Source organism: Paroedura picta, chromosome 16 (assembly GCF_049243985.1).
Source record: "Paroedura picta isolate Pp20150507F chromosome 16, Ppicta_v3.0, whole genome shotgun sequence".
Classification (NCBI taxonomy): Eukaryota; Metazoa; Chordata; class Lepidosauria; order Squamata; family Gekkonidae; genus Paroedura; species Paroedura picta.
In genome coordinates this window covers 8,850,260-8,876,173 of record NC_135384.1, presented here as the reverse complement: position 1 = coordinate 8,876,173, position 25,914 = coordinate 8,850,260, and the positions used below count along the sequence as shown (strand labels likewise).

General features: G+C 51.4%; 1 protein-coding gene across 4 annotated transcripts; it reads left to right on the top strand.

Moving 5' to 3' along the window:
• Window positions 1-370: 370 nt before the first annotated feature.
• Window positions 371-25,457, top strand: GYS1 (glycogen synthase 1). Of its 4 annotated transcripts, none has more exons than XM_077315321.1 (17): window positions 371-637; window positions 3,583-3,763; window positions 8,038-8,219; window positions 12,497-12,688; window positions 13,230-13,415; window positions 14,147-14,291; window positions 15,124-15,241; window positions 16,024-16,144; window positions 16,296-16,402; window positions 16,616-16,675; window positions 16,889-16,967; window positions 18,031-18,144; window positions 19,124-19,250; window positions 20,000-20,095; window positions 20,255-20,418; window positions 22,106-22,186; window positions 22,841-25,457. In XM_077315321.1, exons 2-17 carry the CDS (start codon window positions 3,646-3,648, stop codon window positions 23,147-23,149), a joined length of 2,199 nt encoding a protein of 732 aa, XP_077171436.1. In that variant the 5' UTR covers window positions 371-637; window positions 3,583-3,645; the 3' UTR covers window positions 23,150-25,457. The 4 variants fall into 4 exon arrangements, with proteins under 4 accessions (XP_077171436.1, XP_077171434.1, XP_077171435.1 ...); XM_077315319.1 differs by lacking the exon at window positions 371-637 and adding an exon at window positions 2,467-2,621 and having other exon boundaries at window positions 22,841-25,456; XM_077315320.1 differs by lacking the exon at window positions 371-637 and adding an exon at window positions 2,874-2,982.
• The last annotated feature ends 457 nt before the right edge of the window (window positions 25,458-25,914 follow it).

Genomic DNA, 25,914 nt, shown 5'->3' with positions numbered 1-25,914 from the left:
CGAGGGAAATGTGACAAAGGACTGGCCGCGTATTCTGAAGGAGAAGCTTCGTGGGCGCAGTCTGGAAGCCGAACCCCCCAAATCCCATAGAAGAACTTCGAAAGATAATTTCGCTAATGCGACTAAAGCCAACTGGAGCGGGATGTCATTTAAGCGCGAAGACCCGCCTACAGAAAGATTTTGTAATCCCCATTGGAGACGTCGACGGTCACTAATAAATTAGAACCCGGCTAACGTGTCCTTCGCTCTCTTATTGGCCGATTGCTGTGTCATTTACAAAATGGGCGGGCTGTAAAACGGTTCGCGACATTTATTGGCAAAAATGCGCCTCACGGACGGCGGCGCCTTTCGTAGGAATTGAAGGATTATCCTGAGTTAGCCCGCAGTCAAGGTCAAATCCTATTGGGAGGGGCCCGACGTCACTCAGGGGTTGCTAGGAGACCTTTAGCCTTGCAGAACCTTCTACTGATTGATTTTATTGGCTATAAAAAAACTGCTTACACCTTATTGGATACTTTTCTTGTCACTCATCCAGCAGGCGCCATCTCTACCCAAGGCTGAGACCTCTTCTATTAATGGCACGACCTAGGAAGGAGGTGCCAATCGCCGTCTGCCATTGTTTCCAGAAACCTTATTGGTAGGATTTGGTTTGCAGTTATATTGTACTGTCCTGTTTAATCTAACGAAGTTCCACTGTCAACTTTAATTAAAGGTGAGGAAATCCTTTATATATGAAAATGGGCACGGAGTTGGATTGCAAAAACTCACAAGGGGGGTATCAAAATCAATGCGATATGCCACTACTGCAAGAAAAAAAGGAGTCCATTATTAGCAAACTACTTGATAATAGTAAAATGCTCAAAACCATGGCAGGCTCTCCCCTGTTCCAAACCAGAGTGCATACCTAGAAAGGTGACTTCAATGATAAACGTGTCATGGGGCAGGAATAGGTACTGTTTTGCCCCACTTTAATGCTGTCGCCACCAATTCAGGTGAAATCCAGCCCCCTGTCACATGGGTTGCCCAAAGTCACCTCACAGGGGCATCACTCTCTAGACTAGCGGTCCCCAACCTGTGGGCCGTGGCCTTCAACTAATTGGAGGTGGGCCCCAAAGGACGCCTTCTCCCCCCCCCCCCCCCCCGGCCCTTAGCCCTTTACAACACACTTCGGGTGTCATTGTCTCCCATCACTCCCAGATGGGACTATCTCGTTGCAGAGAAACAAGCTCAGGGTTCCCATTGATTTGTCATTGTAATGAGTTAAAATTTCCATGAAAATAAAATGTTCCTTATGTTCATTGTTGTGGCGTGTCTGTATCTTATTTTGAAGGGATGTTCAAACATTACCATAGCGATCAGAGAGCGTTAGGGCAGTGGTTGAGAGTAGAGGAGTAAACTACCCCCCCCCCTACCGGGCCTCAGTAAAAAGCGTTGAGTGGTCCCCGGTGATAAAAAGGTTGGGGACCACTGCTCTAGACCACTAAGCTTTTTGGTGTGAAATCTGTCACAAGTCTTTCAAGTTTAAAAGGAAGGAGTTGAGGTTAAAAGGTGTGAATCCTGTCATAAATCTTCCAAATGTGAATTTTGAATGCAGTTGATGAGAACAGAATGAGCAGTTAACAGGGCTGAAGAGTCTTTCTTTCTTTCTTTCTTTCTTTCTTTCTTTCTTTCTTTCTTTCTTTCTTTCTTTCTTTCTTTCTTTCTTTCTTTCTTTCTTTCTTTCTTTCTTTCTTTCCCCTTGGGGAATTCCTGAAATAATATTAAGATTAATAATAATGATGATGATATGTCGCAAGGGAAGGCAATATATAAATATAAGATATCTATATTTTATACATATAAATATATCAAATAAGGGAGAGTGGTATTTTTATTTATTTATTCGTTTTATTTATTCATATTTATATACCGCCCTCCCCGAACGCTCAGGGCGGTTTACATATAACTGAAACTATACATGAAACCATACATATACTAACATTCATAAGGTGACCAGATTTTAACATTGGTAAAGCGGGACACCATTGATGGGGAGGGGGGGTTTCTTGATTAAAAATTTGGTCCATATGGAGCAACAAAAATTTTCATAGAACGCAAAAATAGTATTGTAATATATATCTTTTTAATTTCAACGTGAGTACAATTTGCCAGGTGCCCCCAGATGTCCCTCCAAAAGTGGGACAATCTGGTCACCTTAATAAATATATATATTATAAATAAATAAAATAAATATATATACAAAATTAATCATAATAACAATGATATAAGGAATTAAACCCACACTAATAATAGCCATACTATGAATCGAGCCGCGCTGTCCCCTTTAAGACCTTGCTGCCGCCTCTTTCCTCCTTCCCCCTTGCCGAGCCTGACGGGAGGTTCCTCTTAGCCAATCAGAGGCGCGAAGGAAGGTGGGGGGGGGAGGAAGAAGGAAAAGAGAATCCCCGCAGGTCCCAGGGAGGATCCTTCCAAAGGGGAGGGGGCGCGAGAAGGGGGGGCGAGCGAGCGAGCGTGAGGCCGGGCCGTGGCCCCGCCTCCGGTGGGCGTGGCTTGTGTGCAGCAGGGTCCAGGTTTATAGAGGAGGCGGTGGGAGCCACGAGTTTGTCCCGAGGTGCAGGGAGGTAAGTGCGGCGGAGCCCGGATTCCTTCCCGGCCCCGATTCTTAAAGGGGCCGTGGCCTTTAAAGAAAAAAATCCCCTTCTTTTCCTTTTCTGCTCTTCCTTCTCTTCTTCCTATGTCTCCCCACTGCGAGCCTTCTGGTAAGATTCTTCCTCCGCGTCCTTCCCCAAATCGGAGTGACTCCGTCTCCCCCCCCCTTCTCATCCAGCTCCTTAAAGGGACCCTCTCTTTGCATGCCTTTACCCTGCGCACCTTCTCCTCCAGGATCCTGAACTCCTCAAAGTTGGGTGTGCAAAAGTTGGCTCTGCTCCAGGACTCACCTAGATTGCTTCCCCTGGGGACCATTAACCCATTTGTGCCCAGGTGACTCCCTGATCCTTGTCTCTCTCTCTTCTCCAGCCTTATTCAAAACCCCGCAAGCCGGCTTTCCTCTTCTTTAATGGGGAGTGTGTGAGGGAGCTTAAGGACAGGTTCCCTCTGGGGTGTTTTTTCTTCCCCTTCACCCTCTGTCTCTCCTTGGCGCACATCTTACTCTTTTCTCCCACCCCAGCTGTTGCTGTAACTCAAGCCTCCCTCCCAGGGGTGGGCTGGAAGGAGGAGTGAAGATACTAGTGGGGAGGGTGGTAGGGGGGAAGGAGCCGGGACTCCTGGGTTTACGGGAAGGAAAACAGGTTGCGAGCGTGTTCCCCCAGCACATTCTTGGACGGGGTTGGTGGGGGAGGGCAGCCGGGATGGTTTATAATGGGGCAGAGGGAACGGGCCCGAAGCCAGGGTTGGGTAAGGCCGGAAAGCCGAGATGCCCAAGCGCTCTGACGCTGGAGCGGGAAAAGGTGCCCGGCATCTTCGGAGAAGAATGTGGTTTTCCTTGGCACAAGGAAGGACAAGGGATGTACCATTCCCAGCCTGAATGAGGCTTCTGCAAACATCAAGTCATGATGCCTTTCCCTCTGCCTCTTCTCCCAGCCTGGCAGACGGCCCTGATCCTCCGGCTTTCTGGTCCACGCCTCCCTCTGCCCGCTCTGGACGATGCCTCTGGCCCGCAGCCTTTCGGTCACCTCCCTGACGGGGTTAGAGGACTGGGAGGATGAACTCGACCTGGAGAACGCCATCCTCTTTGAGGTAGCCTGGGAAGTGGCCAATAAAGGTAAGCGGGGATTTGGTGGCTGTTTTGGCCACGTGGGGATGGTTGGCAGGCCAGGCTGGTGGCTGGGAACTAGAAGACCAGGGGTTCAGAAGGCCAGGGGGAGCGGAGCCCGGGAACAGACACTGCTCTGCTAGCCAAGCCACATCAAGTGGTGAGGGGCAACAGAACTGGGTCTGAAGCTTTTGCCATATGGGAACGGCACCTGCTGGGAAAGAGACTCATCTGCTCTTTGTGAGGATATATTACTGAGTAGGAGTGGCCACGGAGTCACTTCTAGGATCCCACTCTGGGACGTGGGACTGGAGCTGCAGTGGCAGTAACCTTCGTGGATAACTCAGGGTGAGCAATGACATGTTTTAAAACGATCAGTCACAGAATAACATTGAAATATTAACAATAAAACAATCATGGCCTATTCCGCACACAATAGATAATACACTTTCAATGCACTTTAGAAGCAGGTTTTCCTGTTCTGCACAGCAAAATCCAGCTGCCAAAGCACATTGACAGTACATTATCCTATGTGTGCTGAATGGGCCTATACATTACAACAGCACGCTACTACTTTGAACCCCCTGGGCAGGGGCTCATGGGAATTGTAGTCCATGGACATCTGGGAAGACATACTTTGGCCACCCCTGCCGTAGAGGTTTCAAGATAAGAGATGTTCAGAGGTTGGCCGCTATTATTCTTTTTTTTAAGTCTCATTCTTTCCAAGTTATGCTGGGGCCCTTCCCCACGAGGGTTCTGTGTTCCTCTCAATCGTAGCATCTCCTCCGTGGCGTTCGTGCCATCTGGGGTGGATGTCTGCAGTTTGAGTGCCCTGCGAAGCTGAGTCTTTCTGGGGCAGTGAACCGGAGCTGGTTGCTAGAACTCAGCCTGTGTGCGCTGGTCAGGCTGCGACCCCTTTGGAGGTTAAAGTTCTTTTGGCTCCTTCCCCAGATTTCAGGCACGTGTTTTGCACGTTGCAGCTGTGTTCCCCCGTGCAAGAAGGTCATGCGCCGCTCCTACTGCCCCACTGCCGGAGCCCTCTGGTTACCTAGTGAATCCTTCAAAATATTTACTGATCCTTGAATGGCTACATACCTGGATAAATTGTTTTCGTAGAGAGCTGCCACTTTTAAACAATATGACTGATAGTTTGGGGGGGGGGGACTTCAGCATCTACAAAGCTGGCTCCCTGTGGAGGAGGAATGGGGGAAACCTGGTTTTCCAGATTATCGGAAGCCACTCTTAACCTCTATACCAGCCTTTGTCAACCCTTTTCAAACCCCTGAGACAGCCTTCAGGCTTCGAGAAACCCCAGAAATGGCACAATTGTGCAGAATATGGGCGGGCAGCATAGCTGTGTACATGCATAGCTGTGTACATAGTGTGTACTATGTACATAGCTGTGTACATAGCTGTGTACAAGTTTCTCAATTCAGTTCTGCCTGTTGTCCCACCATGCCGATCTCGCTCTTTTCCGCTGCTCCAGACAGAGGAACGCTCTATCTCAATCTACCTCGCAAGGCTGTTGTGTGGATGGCACCCCCAGCCAAGCTGCTTACCCTGCTGCAACCTCTGTGATAGAGTTGTTCGACCCCCAAAGGGGTCCTGACCCCCAGGTTGAGAACCACTAGCATAAACAACAGCAGCATCTTCCATCTTGGTTCCTTCTGCACAATAGCAGACTCTCTTTCTCATGTGAAAAGGAGAACTGTGTATTCTGTATGGAGCTGCTACAGACAGCGGTCTAGAAGCTTTAGTTGAGCACAGCGTGGCGGCTCGTCTCCTGATGCATCCGGGTCGCCAGAAACACATTACAAAAGTGCTCCAGCATCCGTCCGGGCTCCACCTTGTCTTCTGGACCAGAGTCAAGGTGCTGATCCGACCCATTAGGCAGTTTGAGCTCTGTGGTCTGCCTTAGACTGCCGTCTCCCTTCTGTCCTGTTGTGACCAGCGAAATCAGCCAAGAATTATCATTCATGTGCCGAGAGGAACCAACTCAGACACATAGTAGCTGGCGTCTAAGGTGGCCCCAGGCAATGGTGGGCAATGTCCAGTTTTTATAATGTGGCATTTTATTTAGCTAGCTTTGTAAGGCTTTTGACTTTAATTGGGGCCCGCCACGGACTGCAAATGGGGGTGGCATTAAAAATAGCTTTTGGACAACCAGGCCGCTGTGTTTCTATCTAGAACAGGGGTGGCCAAACTGTGGCTCACCGGATGTCCATGGACTACAATTCCCATGAGCCCCTGCCGGCAGGGTCTCATGGGAATTGTAGTCCATGGACATCCGGCGAGCCACAGTTTGGCCACCCCTGATTTTCAGTTGGAGCTTGAAATCCGTCCTTTAGAATCATCATCGATGATAAAGCCTATGAGAAATCACAAAAGGGGAGGCTGGGAAATAATTATTTCCTCCTCTCCCCGCCTTCCTGAATTCCTTCGGCTGCTGGGGGGGGGGGCTTAAACTCCCCCTTTGTCTGTGGGCAATCTTGTTTTGCTGTTTCATGTTTGGCACAAGCCACCCCTTCCCTCTTCCATTCTTGGATACAGTCGTAACTAAATAAGCATTTCTGGAATCTGGTGCCCTCAACCTCTCTCCGGGACACTGGACTCCTAGGGCCTCTCTTGCCAAGAGGCTGCTGTAGTGAATCTGCCCTTGACAGGTGGACAACGATTATATCAATAAGAAATGCTTCCTCCATTAACCCCGGGTAGGGATGGCGTTTCGCTAGACTGATAAACATGGCGCACGAGTATGTGGGTTTTGGCCGCTTGCCCCCAACAGAAAGCAAGGCTTGTCCCCTGGGCTCCGTGGATTCTTCCGGGCCACGTGAGACAATGTGGTCCTTTCTGGGAGCCTCTAATCCTACCCTCCCTGCTAGAAGTTGTGCCAGAAGCCGGGGGGGGGCACACACGAACAGCGCTGTTGCCACCAATGTCTCGTGCTGTTGATGTGGTGCGGCTGCATTTATCCTGCTGCAAATGACACGGCCCCCTTTATAGAAAAGCATCTTGTTCCTGACTCATTCAGTGCATGATCTAGGTTCCTTTGAGCGTGACTCTTCGCAGGTTCTGTCAGATTCTGGTAGTGGAGAGACTTTGCTTGCGTGGTGGTGATGTTCCCGATACCCCTCCTTATGTTATCTTGGTCTGCCCTGTCTTTTCCGGGCAGCGTGGCTTAATTCAGGATTATTTAGTTACAAGTTTGAACTGCAGGAAAGAATGCAAAATGAGCAAACCTGTGCTTAGGGAAAAGGATCACGTTTTTACTGTCCAAAGTTGCCAACGTACTCTGTTCAGTGTTAGGATCTTATACTCTCTCGTTAAAAATCGTAAATTGTGCACTGGTGTTATTGTGTATCCGCACGATCTAGGGGAGCTGTCCTCATTCTTCTAGGCCTTGACAGCAGGGCTACTTTACACCTGGGTATGAAACTATAATCCAGCCTATATCTAGCCTATATCCAAACTATATCTAACTATAAACTTAGCAAGAGGCGGTGCTTTCAAGAGACCAGTTTTTATAATGAAATAAACTGGAGGAGCCCCAGATGTCGAGGCCTCTGGATTCTTGGCTCCTGTCCCTGCTTGTGTGCATGGATGGGGCCGTGGCTCAGGGGCTGATAGAGCTGCCAGGTCTCCCTCGGCCACTCGTTGGGGATGGGAAGGCAAGGTTGCCAGATCCAGGCTGGGAAACCCCTGGAGATTTGGGGGTGGGGCCTGGGGAGGACAGGAACCTCAGTAGGGTACAGTCCCATAGACCCCCCCACCCTCTAGAACATCCATTTTCTCCAGGGGAACTGATCCCTGTAGTCGAGGGATGCGCTGTCATTCCAGGGGATCCCAGGCCCCAGCTGGAGGTTTTCCTCCCTAGTGGCAGAGCATCCGCTTAGCAAACAGAAGGCCCCAGGTTCAGTCTCCCGCCTCTCCAGGGAAAAATGATCAAGCTCTCAGCTGGAGAGCCAATACTGGCCATAGAAGAAGAAGAAGAAGAGTTGGTTTTTATATGCCGCTTTTCCCTACCCGAAGGAGGCTCAAAGCAGCTTACAGTCACCTTCCCTTTCCTCTCCCCACAACAGACACCCTGTGGGGTAGGTGAGGCTTTTTTATAGAATAGACAAGGTCAACCTTGATAGTTCATTTTTATAGAATAGACAAGGTCAACCTTGATAGGCCACTGCTCTGACTTTGTATGAGGGAGCTTCACGTTTCCATGGGAGGTGGAGCGCCATTCCTTCGCCACAGGCGTCTAAACCTACCCTCCTCTCTGCCCTCTCTCATAGTTGGCGGGATCTACACAGTCATCCAGACCAAAGCCAAAATCACCTTGGACGAATGGGGCGAGAATTACTTCCTGATCGGGCCTTACCTGGAACAGAACGTCCGCACTCAGGTGGAGCTGATCGAGCCGCCCAACCCTGCCGTCCGCCGCACCATTGACTCCATGAACGCCAAAGGGTGCAAAGTAAGTACCCGTGCCTCTTCCCTTGCATCCCCCAAAATCTGTTCAAGATCCCCAGCCACAAAGAGATTCAATTGGCCTTTTCGGCCCCAGCTCAGTGGAAGGTTTTTCCGTGTGAATTCAGAGCCCGTGGGACCTTGAGCAGTTCCGCAGGTCTTGTGCAATAGAGCTGCTCCACCCGGCCGGTGGTTGAGTCCAAAACAACATCAGAATTATGCCAGCCCCCCTTCCATAGCCCCAATTTCTATGTTAACTTGGCTTCTCCCACCTCCTCTCTCCTCCTTTTCCAGCAAACGTAAGATCTGGGCCGCTGACGTTGAAACTGTGCTTTAGATTTTAGTCGCATTTAAATTAGGACCTTCCCATATTTTACCCGTGTATTATTTTTATATGGATGCGTTCTATTGTTACGTCATCCACCCCTAGTCTCAGGAGATGGGGCAAAAAATAAGTACAGTTATAAGTAAATAAGCATTCGCTGACAGGGGCTCCTGGGAATTGTAGTCCATGGACATCTGGAGGGCCGCAGTTTGACTACCCCTGCTCTGATTGTATGGGGCCTCCCGTGGCTGGTGGGGCTCAGCCCTGCTAGCAGGGTCACACTTCGGCCAGCACCAGCTGGCAGTGGGAAATTCCTTGCATTTAACTTGCAAGGCCGTAGATTCAGGAGAGGAGAAAGAGAGTGGGGCTCCTTGTGCCTGTGAAGTCCATAATTGACTTACGGGATTTACCGCTACAAGCTGAGCGGATGGGCAGTGTCTTACATGGCTTTTAAAAGGGGATTAAACACTTTTCTGGAGCCCGGGCCTATTGATGGTAATTGATCATGGTAGCTAGGTGGAACCCCCGTGGTCAGAGGCAGTATACCCCCAAGGCCTGGCCATTGTGGATTAACGGTCAGGAAAGGTTGTGGCCTTGCGGCCCTACTTATCAGCTTCCCAGAGGCATGTCCTTGAAAACAGGCTGATGATGTTATCCAGCAGGGCTCGGAGAGGGAGGGAGAGAGAGAGAGAATATACAAAGAAGGCCAGGTAGCACTGCAGCCTCCCCTGCTTGGCGGGAAGGTGATACCTGCATTCCAAGGATTCCTCAAACTGCAACCTGGAAGTAGCAGACAAGGAGCATTATACCCTCCCCTCCCTAGGCTCCACCCCCAAATCTCCAGGATTTTCCAACCCAGAGTTGGCCACCCTACCCTGACGTCATGATTTCCAGAAAAAAAAAACCTGCTGCTTTCAGGGAGGAAGGGGTGGGAGGCTTCTCCCCCAAGGACAGCAAAGAAGAAATGCAGTGCAAGGGTCATCGATATACGTGTGTTATTTCCCTCAGCAGAGATCTTGGTCCTAAGTGCCGGAGGGCAGGGCAGAGTGAGCCTTTTATTACCCACCAAACCTGTGTGAACGATGGGGTGAGTGAGTATATGGGGTAGGGAAATGGCAAAGACCAGGCCCCCAAGCAAAAGTTTGGAATACTTGCCACAGAAAGAGTTGTGCTCCACATGTGACATCTTAGGTGTAGGGGTTAAGAATGGTGGCCTCTAAGCTGGAGAACTGGGCTGGATTCCCCGCTCCTCCACATGCAGCCAACTGGGTGACCTTGAGCACAGTTCTCTCAGAGCTCTCTCAGCCTGACCTTCCTCACAGGGTGTCTGTTGTGGGGAGAGGAAGGGATGGCGATTGTCAGCCCCTTTGGGACACATGAAGCCAGCTGGGTGACCTTGGGCCAGTCACAATTCTCTCTGAGCTCTCTCAGCCCCTCCTACCTCACAGGGTATCTGTTGTGGGAAGAGGAAGAGAAGGCGATTATAGGCTACTTTGAGACTCCTTCGGGTAGTAAAAGACAGGGTAAAAAAAAACCCCAGCTCTTCTTATATTTCGTAGAGCTGAGAGCCCAATAGGCTCCCTGACCCCCTCCCCACGTTGCCGCCACCCATCCCAAACATAACACAGAAGCAGATATTGGGGTCTTTGTATGCAACTATTGGGATCTCTGTTTACTGCACAGCCTCCCCAATTTCTCACAAATACATGGTCCTTTCATTCTCACGACACCCTGCTGGCATCTGAGGGGCAGTGCCTGACCCTGGATTCGCCTTGCGCCCTCCATAAGGGGATTTCATATCTATATGGCATAGCCATGGCACCTTGCCCAGCTCCTGGGTGATACGAGGCCTCGGGATAGCATGAGGGAACTGGACAGGCCAAACAAAAGGAAATATTTCCTCACACCTCCAGGAATTCAGACTGGAGCAAGCCCAATACCCTTGGCGTGCCCTGGAGGGCTAGATTTCGAAATAGTGACTTTAAACGGTTTTTCTGCCGCTTACTCATATTGTCATGCGATATTTCAAAATGGTGCCGTTTCAGAAGGCTGGCCCTGAAGGCAAACGCCCTCGGCTTAGTTCCCAAAGGAGGCAGACAGGGTCCCTGACCCCTGTGGGGTAGTCTTCCCTGTTCTGCACATAGGCACACCACCTGCGCTCTTACAAACTCTGTGCATGTGTGGCGTGGCCCAGTTATCAGGAATGTTGAAAAGAAGCATTCAGAGAACCAAAGAGCGGGAAGGGGTCAGACAGGCCATCTAGTCCACCCCCCTGCTCAGTGCAGGATCAGCCTAAAGCATCCAGGATAAGGATCTGGCCAGCTGCTGCTTATAGAATCATAGAACCATAGAGCGGGAAGGGGCCAGACAGGCCATCTAGTCCACTCCTCAATTTTGCCTTTTAAATATAAACAGTACCAGGAGAGGGGGGGGGCGTTATGCACAATGCCTCACTTCCTTGCTAGTTCTTTCTTTTTTATCAAAACTGTCAGCCAGGGCAAGCAGGCAGAGATTTTCAGATCGGGTAGTTATTTCAGGCCACCAGGCGAAGGAGGACACGAGGCAGGCGACCTTTCACAAAATGGAGAGGAGGGTAACCTGAACCGGCCACTAAAATTAGACCCAGGCCCGCCCCCATGTCAGGAAACTTGTCAAAAGAGCAAATGATCTGCACTGAGGCACTCTGAGTTAACGGAGGGGGGGTGAGATTCCTAGGAGTAGGAGGAGGGGGGAACCCCAAGCCTCCCGGATGCAAAGGGTCAGGTCTGGCAGCCGGAATTCCTTTTGGTTCCTTGAGCGAGGGACGGGTCTGGCAGTTTGCAGCGTCCCATAAGAACCCGGGCCTCTTCCGAGCTGGCAGGCCGTGAAGCCTGCTGAGGAAGATCTGTTTGTTGCAAGCCGGCATGAACTGGCCATGTGCAAATGCTTGGCGTCCAGAAAGAGACGGGGGTCCAAATGTGCAGCTATCGCTCCTGTGTAAAAAAGCTAGGCTGCGTTCCGACATCATGGCAGACCTCAGGCATCCGACACAAAGCGCAGCTCCTTGCTCTTCCCACCCTCCTGATGTGCTAGAAGATTAAAGAGAGAGAGAGTCCTAATACAACTAATAAAAGCTTTGTTGGCCTTAAAGGTGACACGGGACTCTAAATTAGTCCTAGAATGATTTACTCTGCTCTTCATCTGGAGGCCATCAGGGAGGAAGTGGCTTCAAAGGAGCAGGAAGTCTCCATGTGAGCCAATCAGCACACAGAAGGAGATAATCTGAAAAAGACCCGGGAGTTCTGAATCGAAATATGCTGATTGCAAATCTCCTCCGATGCTCCCTTGAGGATATTCTTCACGTATCGTTCAAGCATGCATGCTGCAGAGCTTGCATCTTCCAACGTAGATTTCTGGAACTGATTCGGGGAGGGGGCAAAGTGGTAGCTGCAGTACTCGGTGCAGACCCCTTCGGTTTCCGCCTTGCTATGGCTTTAGGGTTGCCAACCTCCAGGCGGTATCTGGATATCTCGAGGCGACAGATCAGTTCAGCTGGAGAAAGTGGCTGCTTGGGAAGGCGGGTTCTAAGGTATTATCCCCCACTGAAGTCCTTCCTCTCCCCAAACCTTGTTCTCTCCAGGCTCCGCCCCCACAATCTCCAGGGATTTCCCAACAGGAAGCTGGCAGCTCTATCTGGGCTTCTTGGCCCCTGTGCATCCTGCTGTCCCCACTCCGCTTGAGATCTCATTCTGTCCACCATCCCATTTCTCATACACGTACAAGTAACTTTTATTTATGCTGAATAGGTTATTAGTGCAGAAAGGAGTCGGAATAGCGATTATTTTAGCGAGCCATCCCTATTTCGATAGATGGATCTCGCTGCGGGATTCTGAGCTGTGTCTAGCACAGATAAAGGAGGGCAGACGTGTTTTACTCTAGGAGTCCGTTCCTAACTCTTGTTCCGCCTGTCGCCTTCCTAGGTGTACTTTGGCCGTTGGCTGATCGAGGGGGGGCCATACGTGATTCTCATAGATATCGGGGCAACGGCCTGGAGCCTCGATCGTTGGAAGACGGAGCTGTGGGAGAGCTGCTCCATCGGGATCCCCTGGTATGACCGAGAAGCCAACGACGCGGTGCTTTTCGGCTTCCTCACCGCATGGTTTCTAGGAGAGGTAAGGAGACCTGTGCCTGCCATATGACGTCCGCCTTGTTCCCTATACAGAGATGCTCACAGTTTGTTCAGATGCCATGCACAATCTAGTTAGAGTCCGGTGGCACCTTTAAGATGGACAGTTTTCAAGGTATATGCTTTTGCGTGCATGCATCCTTCCGGATCTTATCCCTTGAATGCAACTCTGCTGGCCTTCAAGGTGCCACCGGATTCCAGTTTTCTTCTGCCGCTTCAGAGCCACACAGCGGCCCATCTAAATCTGCCTTCGTGGACCATCCAGTTTGTGAAGCCAACAATCCTGAAGTCTTCCCAATCGCCTGCTTTCTCCCCCTACGCTGAACTATACGAAGACTTCTTGGTTTAGAAAAATGAAGCGATCTTTCCCAGCAACCAGAATTAAGCTACGGTTTAGAAAGCCGCTTACTGTTAAAGAAAGGCATATTTGTTCAGGTGCTCCGCGTCAAACTTGGCAGGGGATTGCGTCTTTTTTCCCCCCCATGTCTCCGTCGGATTCTTGATTTGTGCCTTTTTCGGACGTACAGTTTGCCGCCCAGTGCGAAGAGAAGCCCTACATCATCGGCCACTTCCACGAGTGGCTGGCTGGGATCGGCCTCGTCCTTTGCCGGACCCGGAAGCTTCCAGTGGCTACCATCTTCACCACTCATGCCACCTTGCTAGGCCGCTACCTGTGCGCGGGCAGCGTGGACTTCTACAACAACCTACAGACGGTGAGTCTCAAGGAGGCCAAATGTGTATCTCAGCCTATGGGGACTGGATGCTACGCTGGGGGAGAATTGTTGGAGGATGGCTCTATCAGCATGGGGTGTTTCTCCAGGGTGCTGTGGATGGGCCCAGTGAAACCCGCTTTCCTCTTTTAAATTGTAACTGCAAGGCTTTGAGCTTCGATCAGTCGGTCGGTCGACTGCTCGATTGATTTGAGTGTTGTGTTTTCAGCCCCCCTTCCCCAAAGACTCGGGGCAGGTTGCGACGTATAAAATCACAGCATTTGAAATTTTACAAAAATGTAACTATGAAATCGTAAACGTGAAAATGTCTTGGAATCATAGAGTTGGAAGGGACCTCCTGGGTCATCTAGTCCAACCCCCTGAACTATGCAGGACACTCACAACCCCCTCGCTCATCCACTGCAACCGGCCACCCCCTTGAGCCTTCACAGAATCAGCCTCTCCGTCAGATAGCTATCCAGCCTCTGCTTAAAAATCTCCAAAGATGGAGAACCTACCACCTTCCCGAGGAAGCCTGTTCTTCAAAATACAATTTTCCGGAAAAGTACAAAAACGACTTTGCTGGACGCCATATCCTATCCAGTAAAAGAGAAGAGAGAGCGTATAATAGAATAACTGGGTGGATTTGGGGTTTATCGTCTCTTCTTCACACTTCATAATTCTGGACCTTGTGGGTGTTGTGAGGATTCATTCCCTCCCCCCTCCCGTTTTAGTTCAATTTGGACAAGGAGGCTGGGGACCGGCAGATTTACCACCGCTACTGTATGGAGCGATCGGCCGTCCACTGTGCCCACGCCTTCACCACCGTCTCTCAGATCACCGCCGTGGAAGCCGAACACTTGCTAAAACGGAAGCCAGGTGAGTTCTGCTGTATTTGAGAGAAAACTGCGACCTGAAGGAAGCCCACCAGGTTTAAGGGTCCAGATTCTGCCTGAGTGGCTGTGGGCTGCCTCCATCCCCTGGACCCTCAGGAGAAAGCGGTGTGGAATCTCGCTTCTGGGAAAGAACATGGAGGGTGCTGTCCCACATGCGAGAGAATCTGGTTTCAATCCACTTCAGCGGCTGTTTGCGAGTGGATTTCTTCTGTTTTACACAGTAAAATCCAGCTGCAAATGGGATTGAAACAGTGTTATTTGTTGTGTGTATGAAAGCAATAAGAATCTTGAGTGTTCATGGCAGGGGTAGTCAAACTGCGGCCCTCCAGATGTCCATGGGCTACCATTCCCAGGAGCCCCTGCCAGCGTTTGCTGGGAGGGGCTCCTGGGAATGGTAGTCCATGGACATCTGGAGGGCCGCAGTTTGACTACCCCTGGTTCATGGACTCTTAGCCAGCCCCCCTATAGTGTAGGTCACCGGGCTCCCTGTGATTGGAAGGCATTTCCTCCTAGGGTTCCTGTGTTCTCTTTAGCCCCAAGCTTTAATTTTTTAAAACTTAATTGTGAGGTATGAGAATAGTCAGTATAGTGCTGCAAAACCCCTCAAAACAGGCATGATGGGGAGGGACTATTGCCTGAATCGTCTCTTGATTTGCTTATGAATCTGTCTGTCACGGATCTTCACGCTGCTGGGGGTGGGGAATATGTGGCAGGAGTCCTCTTGTTGTGTGAAAGCTGGGCAGATTCAAGACATTTAAATAAATGAATGAAAAGCTCACTGCTTCTGCATTCTCCCTTTCCCCTCAAATGCCCAGATATCGTGACTCCCAATGGCTTGAACGTCAAGAAGTTCTCAGCCATGCACGAATTCCAGAACCTCCATGCGCAGAGCAAGGCTCGCATCCAGGAGTTTGTTCGGGGACATTTCTACGGGTGAGTCCCTGTGAGATGCTGGGGGTGGGGGCTAGAGTGGTAAGGCAGCCGTCTGAAAGCTCTGCCCATGAGGCTGGGAGTTCAATCCCAGCAGCCGGCTCAAGGTTGACTCAGCCTTCCCTCCTTCCGAGGTCGGTAAAATGAGCACCCAGCTTGCTGGGGGGTAAACGGTAATGACTGGGGAAGGCAAACCACCCCGTATTGAGTCTGCCATGAAAACGCTAAAGGGCGTCACCCCAAGGGTCAGACATGACCTGGTGCTTGCACAGGGGATACCTTTACCTTTACATTTTTACAAAAATAATTAACTCCCCCCTATTTGGGAAGCCCTTCCAGGGCCGTCAAGAAAGCCCAGGGTTTCACAAAACCCTGATTGAGAAGCCTGTTCTACGGGGAGTGTGCTATCCTTCTTGATCTCAGGGGTCTCTGTGCTGGCCCATCCCATAATTCTCCGTTCCGCAGGCAGTCAGGTGTTGCTCAGTGAACAATTATAGCTAATCCTTTATTTCCAAAAGGAAGACATCTAGATGAAGTCGTTGTAACAATAATTCATTTCCCGTTAGCCCTGAATAATAACAATGTGTCTCCGGTGATGCATTATTCATAACGGCCAACAATCCGATAACTGCGGTGTTAATATTTAATTGTAGCATAATGGATTTACTAGATAACCTGATTATTACGGTGGGGGGTGGGGGTGGGGAGAAGACTCAACCTTTCAGCTATGTCCGGAGATGGTCCGTTCCCTGGCTCAACTTCTCCTGACCGTCCTGTTCTCCCAGGCACCTGGACTTCAACCTGGACAAAACCATCTTCTTCTTCATCGCCGGGCGCTACGAATATTCCAACAAAGGGGCCGACATCTTCTTGGAAGCGCTGGCCCGGCTGAACTACCTGCTCAGGGTAAACGGAGGGAAGGGGCCAGAGGGAGGGCCCTGCCGTTGCCTGCTTGGCAGAGGAGGGACAACCATCCCGGATAGAGGCAGGAGGGCCAGCAGGTGGAGATGACTTGCCTGGGAGGGTTTACCTGTTTTCCTGTCCCCCTTCCGTACAGGTGAACGGCAGCCAGACCACCGTGGTGGCCTTTTTCATCATGCCTGCCCGGACCAATAACTTCAACGTGGAGACTCTGAAAGGCCAGGCGGTCCGCAAGCAGCTCTGGTGAGTCCATCTCGGAGAGGAGGGGCGCGCCAATCTGGCCTCCCTTGAATCGGTCCCAGGGGGAAGAATTCCCCAAGGGGGCTGGGATTACTTTGGGGCACACTGGCTCTCTGGACCAGTGGGTTCACTGACTTACTAGCCCCAGTTCCTAAGGCCCCAGGAATCCAAGCTCCCGTTCTCATGCAGCCCCGTCTCCCTCTGTTTCTCGTCTAGGGATACAGCCAACGCGGTGAAGGAGAAGTTTGGCAAGAAACTCTACGAATCACTCCTTGTGTAAGTCGCCCCTATGGAGAAGCCGGCTGCGCACCTAGGGCGTGGGCTGGACTGCCCTGACTGTGGCGGAGAGGGTCCCTCCCTGCCCCACTCGCCCATTTTGGGTACCTTTCTTGATTCTTACGTAGACTTAACCGGAGGGAGGTGAGAGAGAGAGCCTCACTGGGCCCACCTCATAAGCGTCGTTAAGCTCCCCCTCCTTTTTTACCTCAGGGGGAATCTTCCGGACATGAACAAAATGCTGGACAAGGAAGATTTCACCATGATGAAGAGAGCCATTTTTGCCACACAGGTATCTGGCGTGTGTGTGTGTGTGTGGGGGGGGGGGATAAGTCCTCATGCAGTTATTGGGGTAGGGGGAATATGAACTCTGCTCTCACTTGGCCACTTTTCCTCTGAAGGAAAAGTGGCCAAGTGAAAGCAGAGGATTCTGGGAGATGAATCCGGGAGTAGAATGACACGAAAGGGGAGGGTGCGGTAAAGAAGCAGAGTGGGAACCTAGCGTGAGAATCCATTTGGGCAAAAAAAAAAACCCAACTAATATCAGGTGTTTGGTATTATGAGGAGAATAATTCAAGATTCATGATTTCAATGAGAGGACAAGTGAGTAGATCCAGGAAGTCAGGATGGCTCCTTGTTTCTATAGGCCAGTTCTCACCAAGGTGGTACATTTGTATCTGGACTGTACCACTTCAGACTGCAGGTTTGGGCTCATCAACAAATGCTTCTCAATGCAAGTGTGTAGATATTTCCTTTACATTAAAATCCTAGCCTGTTTGGGAGAAGGCTTGGCTAAAATTGTTCTCCCTAGCTTGCTGGTTTGTTTATGTACAGGGGAAAAAATGGCACAGAGGAGTCTTCTGCCTGCAGTCTGAAGTGGTACAACCTTGGCTAACAACTGGATCCAAAAGGGGAATAAACCTCTATGCCAGGGGTGGCCAAACTGTGGCTCTCCAGAGGTCCGTGTGCTGGCATAGCCTCATGGGAATTGTAGTCCATGGACCTCTGGAGAGCCACAGTTTGATACCCCCCTTCTCTATGCAATATGATAGTGGTTACACAGTCAGAAAAGAGCAGAGTGTATTTGAGCTTTCATGCAGAATTGGGAGGCATTTAAGAAACAACTTCTTGAGCGCCTTTGCATATTCCGCACATTCCCCCAAATCCACATTGTGCGACCAGCCCAGGAAATGCAAATAAGTCCCAAATCTGATTGCGAACAAAGATGTGGTAGAGGGGAGGGGAAAGGGGGAACTGGCCAGTGTCCCACGCTGTTCAGGACCAAACCCTCTATCTTCCATTTCTCTTGCCTGGGTAACAACCGTGAATGTCTTTTGCTTTTCCTTCCCCGCCAGCGCCAGTCTTTCCCCCCGATCTGCACCCACAACATGCTGGACGACTCCACCGACCCCATCCTCAACACCATCCGACGGATCGGCCTCTTCAACAGCAGCGCCGACCGCGTGAAGGTGGGTGACTGACGGGTGCCGACGTTCGCTTCTACGAGATGGCAGCGGGATACGTAGGGGTAGCCTCGTGCAAAGGCGTCAGAACAAAGCCTGGCTCGTCTGGGAAGGCCAGTTGAACCCGAGGTCAGGAGGGAACCGGGGTGGTGCTAAGGAATGCCAGTGGATCCAATCCGGGGGTAGGCAAAGTGTGGCCCCTCCAGATGTCCATGGACTACAATTCCCATGAGCCCCTGCCAGCAGGGGCTCATGGGAATTGTAGTCCATGGACATCTGGAGGGGCCACACTTTGCCTACCCCTGATCCGATCTCTGAAGCTTGTTGAGCTGGATAGAACAGAGCTGAACAGGATAGTGCTGCGATCAAGAGTCCTAAATGGACCCTAGGAGGCCCCAGTTAAAATCCCAACTTCTCCTCTGGAAGCTTGCTGGCGTAACCTTGGGCCTGTCACAGTCTCTCTCAGGTGAACCTACCTCGCAGGGTAGTTGTGAAGAGAAAATGGGAGGACAGGAGAACAAGGTTCTAAGCTGCCTTAACATGGGGGGGGGGGGGGAAGCAGGATAAATTTAATGCCAATGGAGGGGAAGCTATTTTCCCTGACAAGCTTGTTTTCTACATGCGGGGAGTTGTATTTTTTTCCTTCTTGCATGGAGGAACGTTCTGTCATTCCACCTTATCCCCAGCTTAGTGTTCTGTCCAAAGGGCCTTCAAGGTCCTTTCTTGGGTTTGCAGACGGTTCCTGAGTAGCTTTAAAGCTGTTAACCTCAGCTCTGCTTCCCAACCGTATTCTGCAGGATCACGCCACTTCTGGGGTTTTCTCAAAGCCTGAAGAAGGTTTCAGGGGTTTTTCAACAGTAAAAAAAAAAAAGTCAAGAAAGGCTAATCTGGAGTGGCTAGCAGAAGGGGAGGACGCATGTTCCTAAATGCAAGCAATGTTCCCTCCTGGCAGGGATAGAGCTTGTGTTCTCTCCCTCTTTGCCAGGTCATCTTCCATCCGGAGTTCTTGTCTTCCACCAGCCCCCTTCTTCCTGTCGACTACGAGGAGTTTGTTCGAGGCTGCCACTTGGGGGTGTTTCCTTCTTATTATGAGCCGTGGGGCTACACGCCAGGTAGGTTTGCTATCGAGCAGTGAGGTGGGCAGTCCTTGCAACTGCGCCCCAAGCACATTCTGCTACTTTGGTCAAATTTTGTAGCGGTTAAAGAGTCGCGGCCTCTAATCTGGAGAACCGGGTTTGATTCCCCACTCCTCCTCCACGTGCAGCTGGCTGGGTGGCCTTGGGCCAGTGACAGTTCTCTTAGAGCTTTTCTCGCTGAGCAGTTCTCTCAAGGCTCTCTCAGCCCCACCGACCTCACAGGGTGTCTGTGGTGGGGAGAGGAAGGGAAAGGTGTTTGTGAGTCACTTTGAGACTCCTTCGGGTAGTATTCGGAGGGGAGACCTCCAAGGACTTGGATGGTAGTTCCCTATTTTGATAAATAAACAGGGACTTCCCAACCACCTTAAGGTTCTCCTCCTAGAAAACACCGACACAGAAATCACAAAAACTATGACCAAATTTTTGCTAGGTGCCATTAAAGTGCGTCAGGACTGTTGTTAGGGTCAATGTGTTGGACGTTCCATCAATTCCTTTGCGGGCTTCATGTATTTCCTTTTACTTAAGTTTGCTTTTATGTTTCTTTATTATTCCACTTCCAACTGTCTTGCTGTTTTTACACGCCAGTATTTGGATTTGGGTGGTAGTTCCTCCAAGGAACACAATCCGGAGGCCGGCAATGGCAAGCCACCTCCGAACGTCCCTCGCCCGGCTCCCAGACAATCCTCAGACCTGCCTCTTCACGCCTTCTGTGTGTCTCTTTTCAGCCGAATGCACCGTCATGGGCATTCCCAGCATCTCCACCAACCTCTCCGGCTTTGGCTGCTTCATGGAGGAGCACATCGCAGACCCGTCGGCTTACGGTTGGTGTCGGGAGGCGTGGGAGGCAGTGCTCCTGCAGGGAGGAGGGTGCCGTGGCATCTCCTGCAGATCTGACCTCTAAATGTGGAAACGCCTATGGCCTTCCGCATGCAGAGCGTGGACTCTGTCACTGAGCTCCAGGCCTTCCTGGGTCCTCCTAGGTATCTACATCGTGGACCGGCGTTTCCGGGCCTTGGATGAGTCGTGCACGCAGCTGACCTCGTTCCTCTACAGCTTCTGTCAGCAGACCCGGCGGCAACGGATCATCCAGCGCAACCGTACCGAGCGGCTCTCTGACCTCCTGGACTGGAAGTATCTGGGCAGGGTAAGGTTCTTCCCCTCCCCATCTTGTTTGTTCCTTTTGCTCCTTTCTGCCCTTCTGAGAGCCAGCGTGGTGCAGGGGCTAAGAGCAGAGGACTCTGATCTGGAGAGCCACTCCTCCAATTGAAGAAGAAGGGCTGGGTTTTATACCTTGCTTTTCACTACCGAAAAGAGTCTCAAAGTGGTTTACAATTGCCTACCTTTCCTATCCCCACCACAGATACCCTGTGAGGTAGGTGGGGCTGAGAGAGCTCTGAGAGAACTGGGTTTGGGCCAAGATCATCCATCTGGCTGCATGTGGGGGAAGAGAGGGGAAAGTCAAACCCGGTTCTCCAGATTAGTGTCTGCAGCTCTTAACCAACCCACCACACTGGCTGTCAGTGTGAAGCCACCTGGGTGACTGTGGGCCTGTCACAGTTGTCTCGGCTGTTCTTGCAGAGCAGTTCTCTTACAGCTCTCTCAGCCCCACCTACCTCACAGGGTGTCTGTGGTGGGTAAAGGGGTTTGTACGTTGCTTTGGGACTCCTTTGGGTATTGAAAAGCAGGATATTAAAAAAAAAACCCAGCTCTTTATCACTCTTTCCAAATACTTTGGGGGCCTCTTTTTGCAGTTCACTTATTTGCCACCAGAGGGAGCCCCATCCAAAAGGGAGCCCCAGCACCTTTCGAACATGCCCCATTTTTAACCTCTTCTGCCCTTCATGGAAAGAGACAGAAAATGGGGGAAAGGCAGGAGGGTTACCTTGTGCATGACTTTAGAACCACCAGGGGCCAGCCCTATCCAGGCATTTGCTGGGAGAACCCCCGGGCATGTGCAAAGTGCTTTTCACCTTGCCGCAGAATCATGCATAACTTCACTGAGCTACGTAGGGCCCTGGGGAGGACAGGCAGGCATGAATCCCAGGACCTTTTTGTTCAGGTCTTGCATGAATAGGATGGTGGCATTTTCTTTATAAATGTTATTCAGATGTGCTTTGACCCGATGACTGTTTGAAATGACATCATTTTGGGCATCTCGGGGTTTGTTTACTGCTGTTTCTTGAAACGTTTTGACTTGTATTTTCTTTGTGAGCTGTCTCGATCAGGCTGCAGGAGAGGAGCCATGCCCATCGATTGGTTTATTTGTTACAGTCTTAGATCAGCATAAAATACAAAAAAAGGGGAAAGAGAAAAAAATATATGTGAACAATCTAAAAAGGACAACATTGTCCATAAGGTGGGCATCCAAGTAGTCATGCCAGCAAACGAAATTAAAACCATAACTCGGCTGGTGAGTTCCTTTTACACCCAAACACTCCGATTCCCGCAGGCGAGTAAGCAAAATTTTCAAAGGAAAATACTCTGACTTCAAGCAGCAGTTCAGCGATCGGAGATTCAGGTGTAGCGCAGCGCTTTAAGTGTCTGAACCGAAGCAATGGAAGAGATATGATGCAGTTTCTCTCTTCCTCATAAAGTTCGCAGTAAAATAAAACAGGCCTCCACTAGATTAGCAGTACAGGGGCATTTATGCATTCCTAAAGGCCAACGTTGGGTATAAATGTATAGGACGGTGCTGGAGGGCCATGTGTGGGAGACGGTTCTAAGAAACGCTATTCCATCTCCAACAGGAAGGCGAATGGTGCGTGGCTATCATAGGCGAACACTGACGTCTTTTTCTCTCCTTCCCTCTCCATTTTTTCCCCCACTTGTAGTATTACATGTATGCCCGGCACCTGGCGCTCGCAAAGGCATTCCCTGACAACTTCACCTATGAGCCACACGAATCGACAGCTGTAAGTGTGCTACCGTTGGAGGGGAGGAGGGAGGCGGGGCGGAAACCTTCTGAAAGGCGGCCTCCCGGCCTTGAGTCGATGTGCAGCGCTCGGCGACAAGAGCTTAGTGCCAAAGTTCACGGGCGTCATCTCTGCCGTCTCCGGTCGGAATAATCTTGGGCAACAGAGACAGGGTAGAGTCAAACGGGAACTGTTGCCCATCAAGCCAGGGAATACCGAGCAATACAGACCAGGCTGGATGTATTTTGGCCCAGCATTTCTTGACTTTTTTACCGTCGAGAAACCCCTGAAACCTCAGAAGTGGCGCCATCGTTGCAGAATATGATTGGAAGAAGCAAAAGACCAATGGCAGCGCATGAAAGCAGTTGTGTCTGACCTCTAAGAGGCCTCTAATCTGGAGAACCGGGTTTGATTCCCCACTCCTCCTCCGCATGCAGCCAGCTGGGTGCCTTGGGGCTAGTCGAGGTTCTCCCAGAGCTGGTCTCGCAGATCAGATCTCTCTAAGCCCCACTGGCTTCACAGAGTGTCTCTTGCGTGGAAGTGAAGAGTAGGCGATTTTAAGCTGCTTTGAGACTCCTTCGGGGAGCGAAAAGAAGGCTACGAAAAACCTAGCTCTCCTTCACATTTTTCTCCTCCCTCCCCCTTGCTCTGCAGGCCCAGGGCTTCCGCTACCCGCGCCCCGCCTCGGTGCCCCCGTCGCCGTCCATCTCCCGCCACTCCAGCCCCCACCACAGCGAGACGGAAGACGACGACGAGCGTTACGACGAGGACGAGGAGGCGGAGAAGGACAAGCAGAACATCAAGTCGACGGCGCTCATGGGCGCCGTCCCCGAGTGGCGGAAGCGGCCCAAGAAAGGCTCCAGCGAGGCCAGCATCTCCTCCAACGCCAGCACGCCCACCCTGCCCAGCAGCCCCAGCGACCTCAGCAGCCCCACCAACTCCCTCATCGAGGAGAAGAACTAGCCCTTCCCCAGCCGTGCCAACGCCGCCAAGGCCGCCCCAGTCCGCCCCGCCACCGCGCCCGCTGCCCCACCCTCGATAGCTCAGCTGCTCTCTGGTGCTGGGTCCTGAGTCGGTTCCAGAACGTAGGTTCTAGCGCTTTCCGGAGCCAAGGCGGGGAGCAGCCATGCCGGATTCCCATGTCGGTCTCGAAAGCCGCCTCTTCCGGTTCAGCTCCGGGGAAAGACACGCCCACGTCTCCCGCACAGGAAGGGGAGCTGCCCGTCGGCTCGCTTTCCTTTGTGGGGATCGATCCGAAATGCACGCTGGCACCTTCCGGCTTCCTGGGCGTGGAAGGGGCCCTCTAGAACCCGCGATGGAGAAACACGGAGGGGAAAGAGATCGAAGGAGCCTTTCCAGGGCCTTCGAGGAAGCATGTGCTCACGACGGGGGGAAGAGGACCGGAATGTTCCGTAAGGTCCCAATTATCATGAATTCGTGGAGGTTCCGGCTTTTTAGGAATCCTTAGGAACAGGGGTGGTGCTCTGCTGTCACGAGGGATCGTAAGCCGCTTTCAAATTGTCCGTTTAGGAGCCGACGGCTTGCGATCTTTGCCGCTTCTGGAGCAGAGGTTCTGGAACGTGGCGTCAGGGGATGCCTGGTTGTCCCTCTGAAAGCCCTCGATCTGCCCCATTCTAGAAGGGCGGGCGTGAGGAAGAGAAGGACAAGGCTTGCCCTGTACAAATTCGTCTCGGGCAGGCTGGGGGGGAGTCTTGCGTCTTGACCGCGCGGGGCGTTTTTAAAAGCTTTTGAGAAGTGTCAGTCCCACAGCGCAAGTGGCAGGGATTTTTACAGGTGTGATTGTCTCAGGGACGCAGCTGACGGGGCCATCCTCGAAAAGAGGAGGGCATCCCATTTGTGTGTTTGACTGGGAGCAGAGGAGGTGTGTTCTTGACCTTGAGGCGTAGCTTGGAGCCTTCTGGAAGGGGTCTTGGAGGCTTGGAATGTAAGGAAGGACCTCTGAGGGATTTGGGGTTTAAATAAAGCCGCCTCTGCGGAGGGAGGAACTGAGTCTGTGTAGACTTGGGGAGGGGAGGGGGGAGAACCAACCAAAGTGGCTTCCAAATGTGCAAAGGATGGGTTTGACCGGCGCCGTGCCAACACCAGGCCCTTCAGACCCTGCAACTGTACTCCTTGCAGGGAGGGGAAGAGGCCAGTGGCTTCGATCTGGCACAACCCAACCGCTTGAGCGTTGGGTTCAAGTTGCGGCAAGAAACGGGGATCAATTCCAGAATGTCCTGGGCTCCCTAGAAGGCCTCCTTTGACTCGTCCTGCAGGGCAGGGGTTCCCGGAGAGCCATCGTTTCCCAGAAAGCCGGACTACCGCTCTGCAACTTTGGCCCTTAAAGATATGCAGAGGGGCAGGGGCAGCGTTCTACCTCTGGAAGTTTACAGCGAGCCCTTGCAAGGCAAATGACTGTTTTTAACAACCACGTTTCCTAAATAAATGGGAGAAGAGCCTGTTCTGCTGAGACCGGGCCGTAACGTTCAAGAGGACTCCGTTGGCCCTTACGGCGGCGTTGGGTTGAACAGGCAGGATTCTTGGTGCAGCGAAGGGGCATGGAGAAGGCCAGAAGGTTTGGTTTATGCCTCGCGTCCAGCACAAGAGAGAGACATCTGCTTCCGACATGGGGCCTTCGTACCCTCCACCCTCCCATCAGCTGTCAAATTTGGTACCAGGAGAATCGAGGATATCTCCCACCCACCCATCCACCCACCCCCAGTGGCCTATCTGCTGATTACATTGCTTGCTCTCCGGGCTGGCCGAACATCTGTGCTTGGATTACGAACCACGTGTCTCATCCTGCTCCCCTCCCTCCGTGTCTTGTGAGGGGATCGCCTCGCTGGGAGGTTCTGTGATTGGCGCCACCTTCTTTTCCGTTGCTGCCGTCGTCTCCTCCCCCCAGACTTGTTTTTAAAAGCTTGTGGTTTTTGCCGTCTTCCACTTCTCCCCCCCCCCCCCCGGAAACACCGCGTGGAAAGAAAAATCAACCGAACAAAATAAAAAGCTGCTTGTGAGACAAATCTCCCATTATTTAAGAATAAATTTTGCTTTGGAAAAAATTTAGTGCCAGTGGTTCTGAACTTCCTGCCCAGGAAAGGGGGGTGGGGGAGTTGCTGCCCTGCTTTTCAGAAGCATCCAGGTAGCTCTTTACAAAATTTAAAGTGCAAATGCAAAAATGCGCACAGCGGCCGGCCTAAGGGGTTTCTGCAAAGGGGGCGCGACGTGCTGGGAAGTAGCCTCATAGCTGGACTTTGAATGGCTGCTCTTAGGGGGGGGGTGCATATGTGTGTAGTAGTGGAAATGGTTGGGGTGTTAGGTTTTTAGATGGGCTTTATTGTATTAGGGGTTTTGAGGAGGTTTTTATCGATTGTGACCCGCCACGAGCCTCATGGGAGTGGCAGGATATAAATCCAATTAATAATAAATAAATGTTCTGGGTTTAAATACCCATGTGTTGTAGGACTGATTTCGGGCCAGCCCCTTTCTCCTTAGCCCTAATTCAGCCTACTACTCCCACTAAAAGCAGTTTAACTATTTCTTCAACTCCTCTGATGGAGAAAGGGACAAGGGGGGTGGGTTCCTCTTTGACCCTCCCAGAACTAGGGGATACGTGGGGCCAGATTGACAGGAGAAGCTGGCTAGATCAAGGGACTCTTGAGGATCCACACTTCAGCCCAAGAAAATTCTACTGCTACAAGCATCAAGTCAAATTTGCCAGACTGGCT

Bases quoted from the DNA above. Each gene is read 5' to 3' on its own strand.
- GYS1 (XM_077315321.1), top strand. From the start codon at position 3,646: ATGCCTCTGGCCCGCAGCCTTTCGGTCACCTCCCTGACGGGGTTAGAG. The intron at 16,145-16,295 runs GTAAACGGAGGG...CCTTCCGTACAG, and splicing joins GGCTGAACTACCTGCTCAGG to GTGAACGGCAGCCAGACCAC. The intron at 18,145-19,123 runs GTGGGTGACTGA...CCTCTTTGCCAG, and splicing joins GCAGCGCCGACCGCGTGAAG to GTCATCTTCCATCCGGAGTT.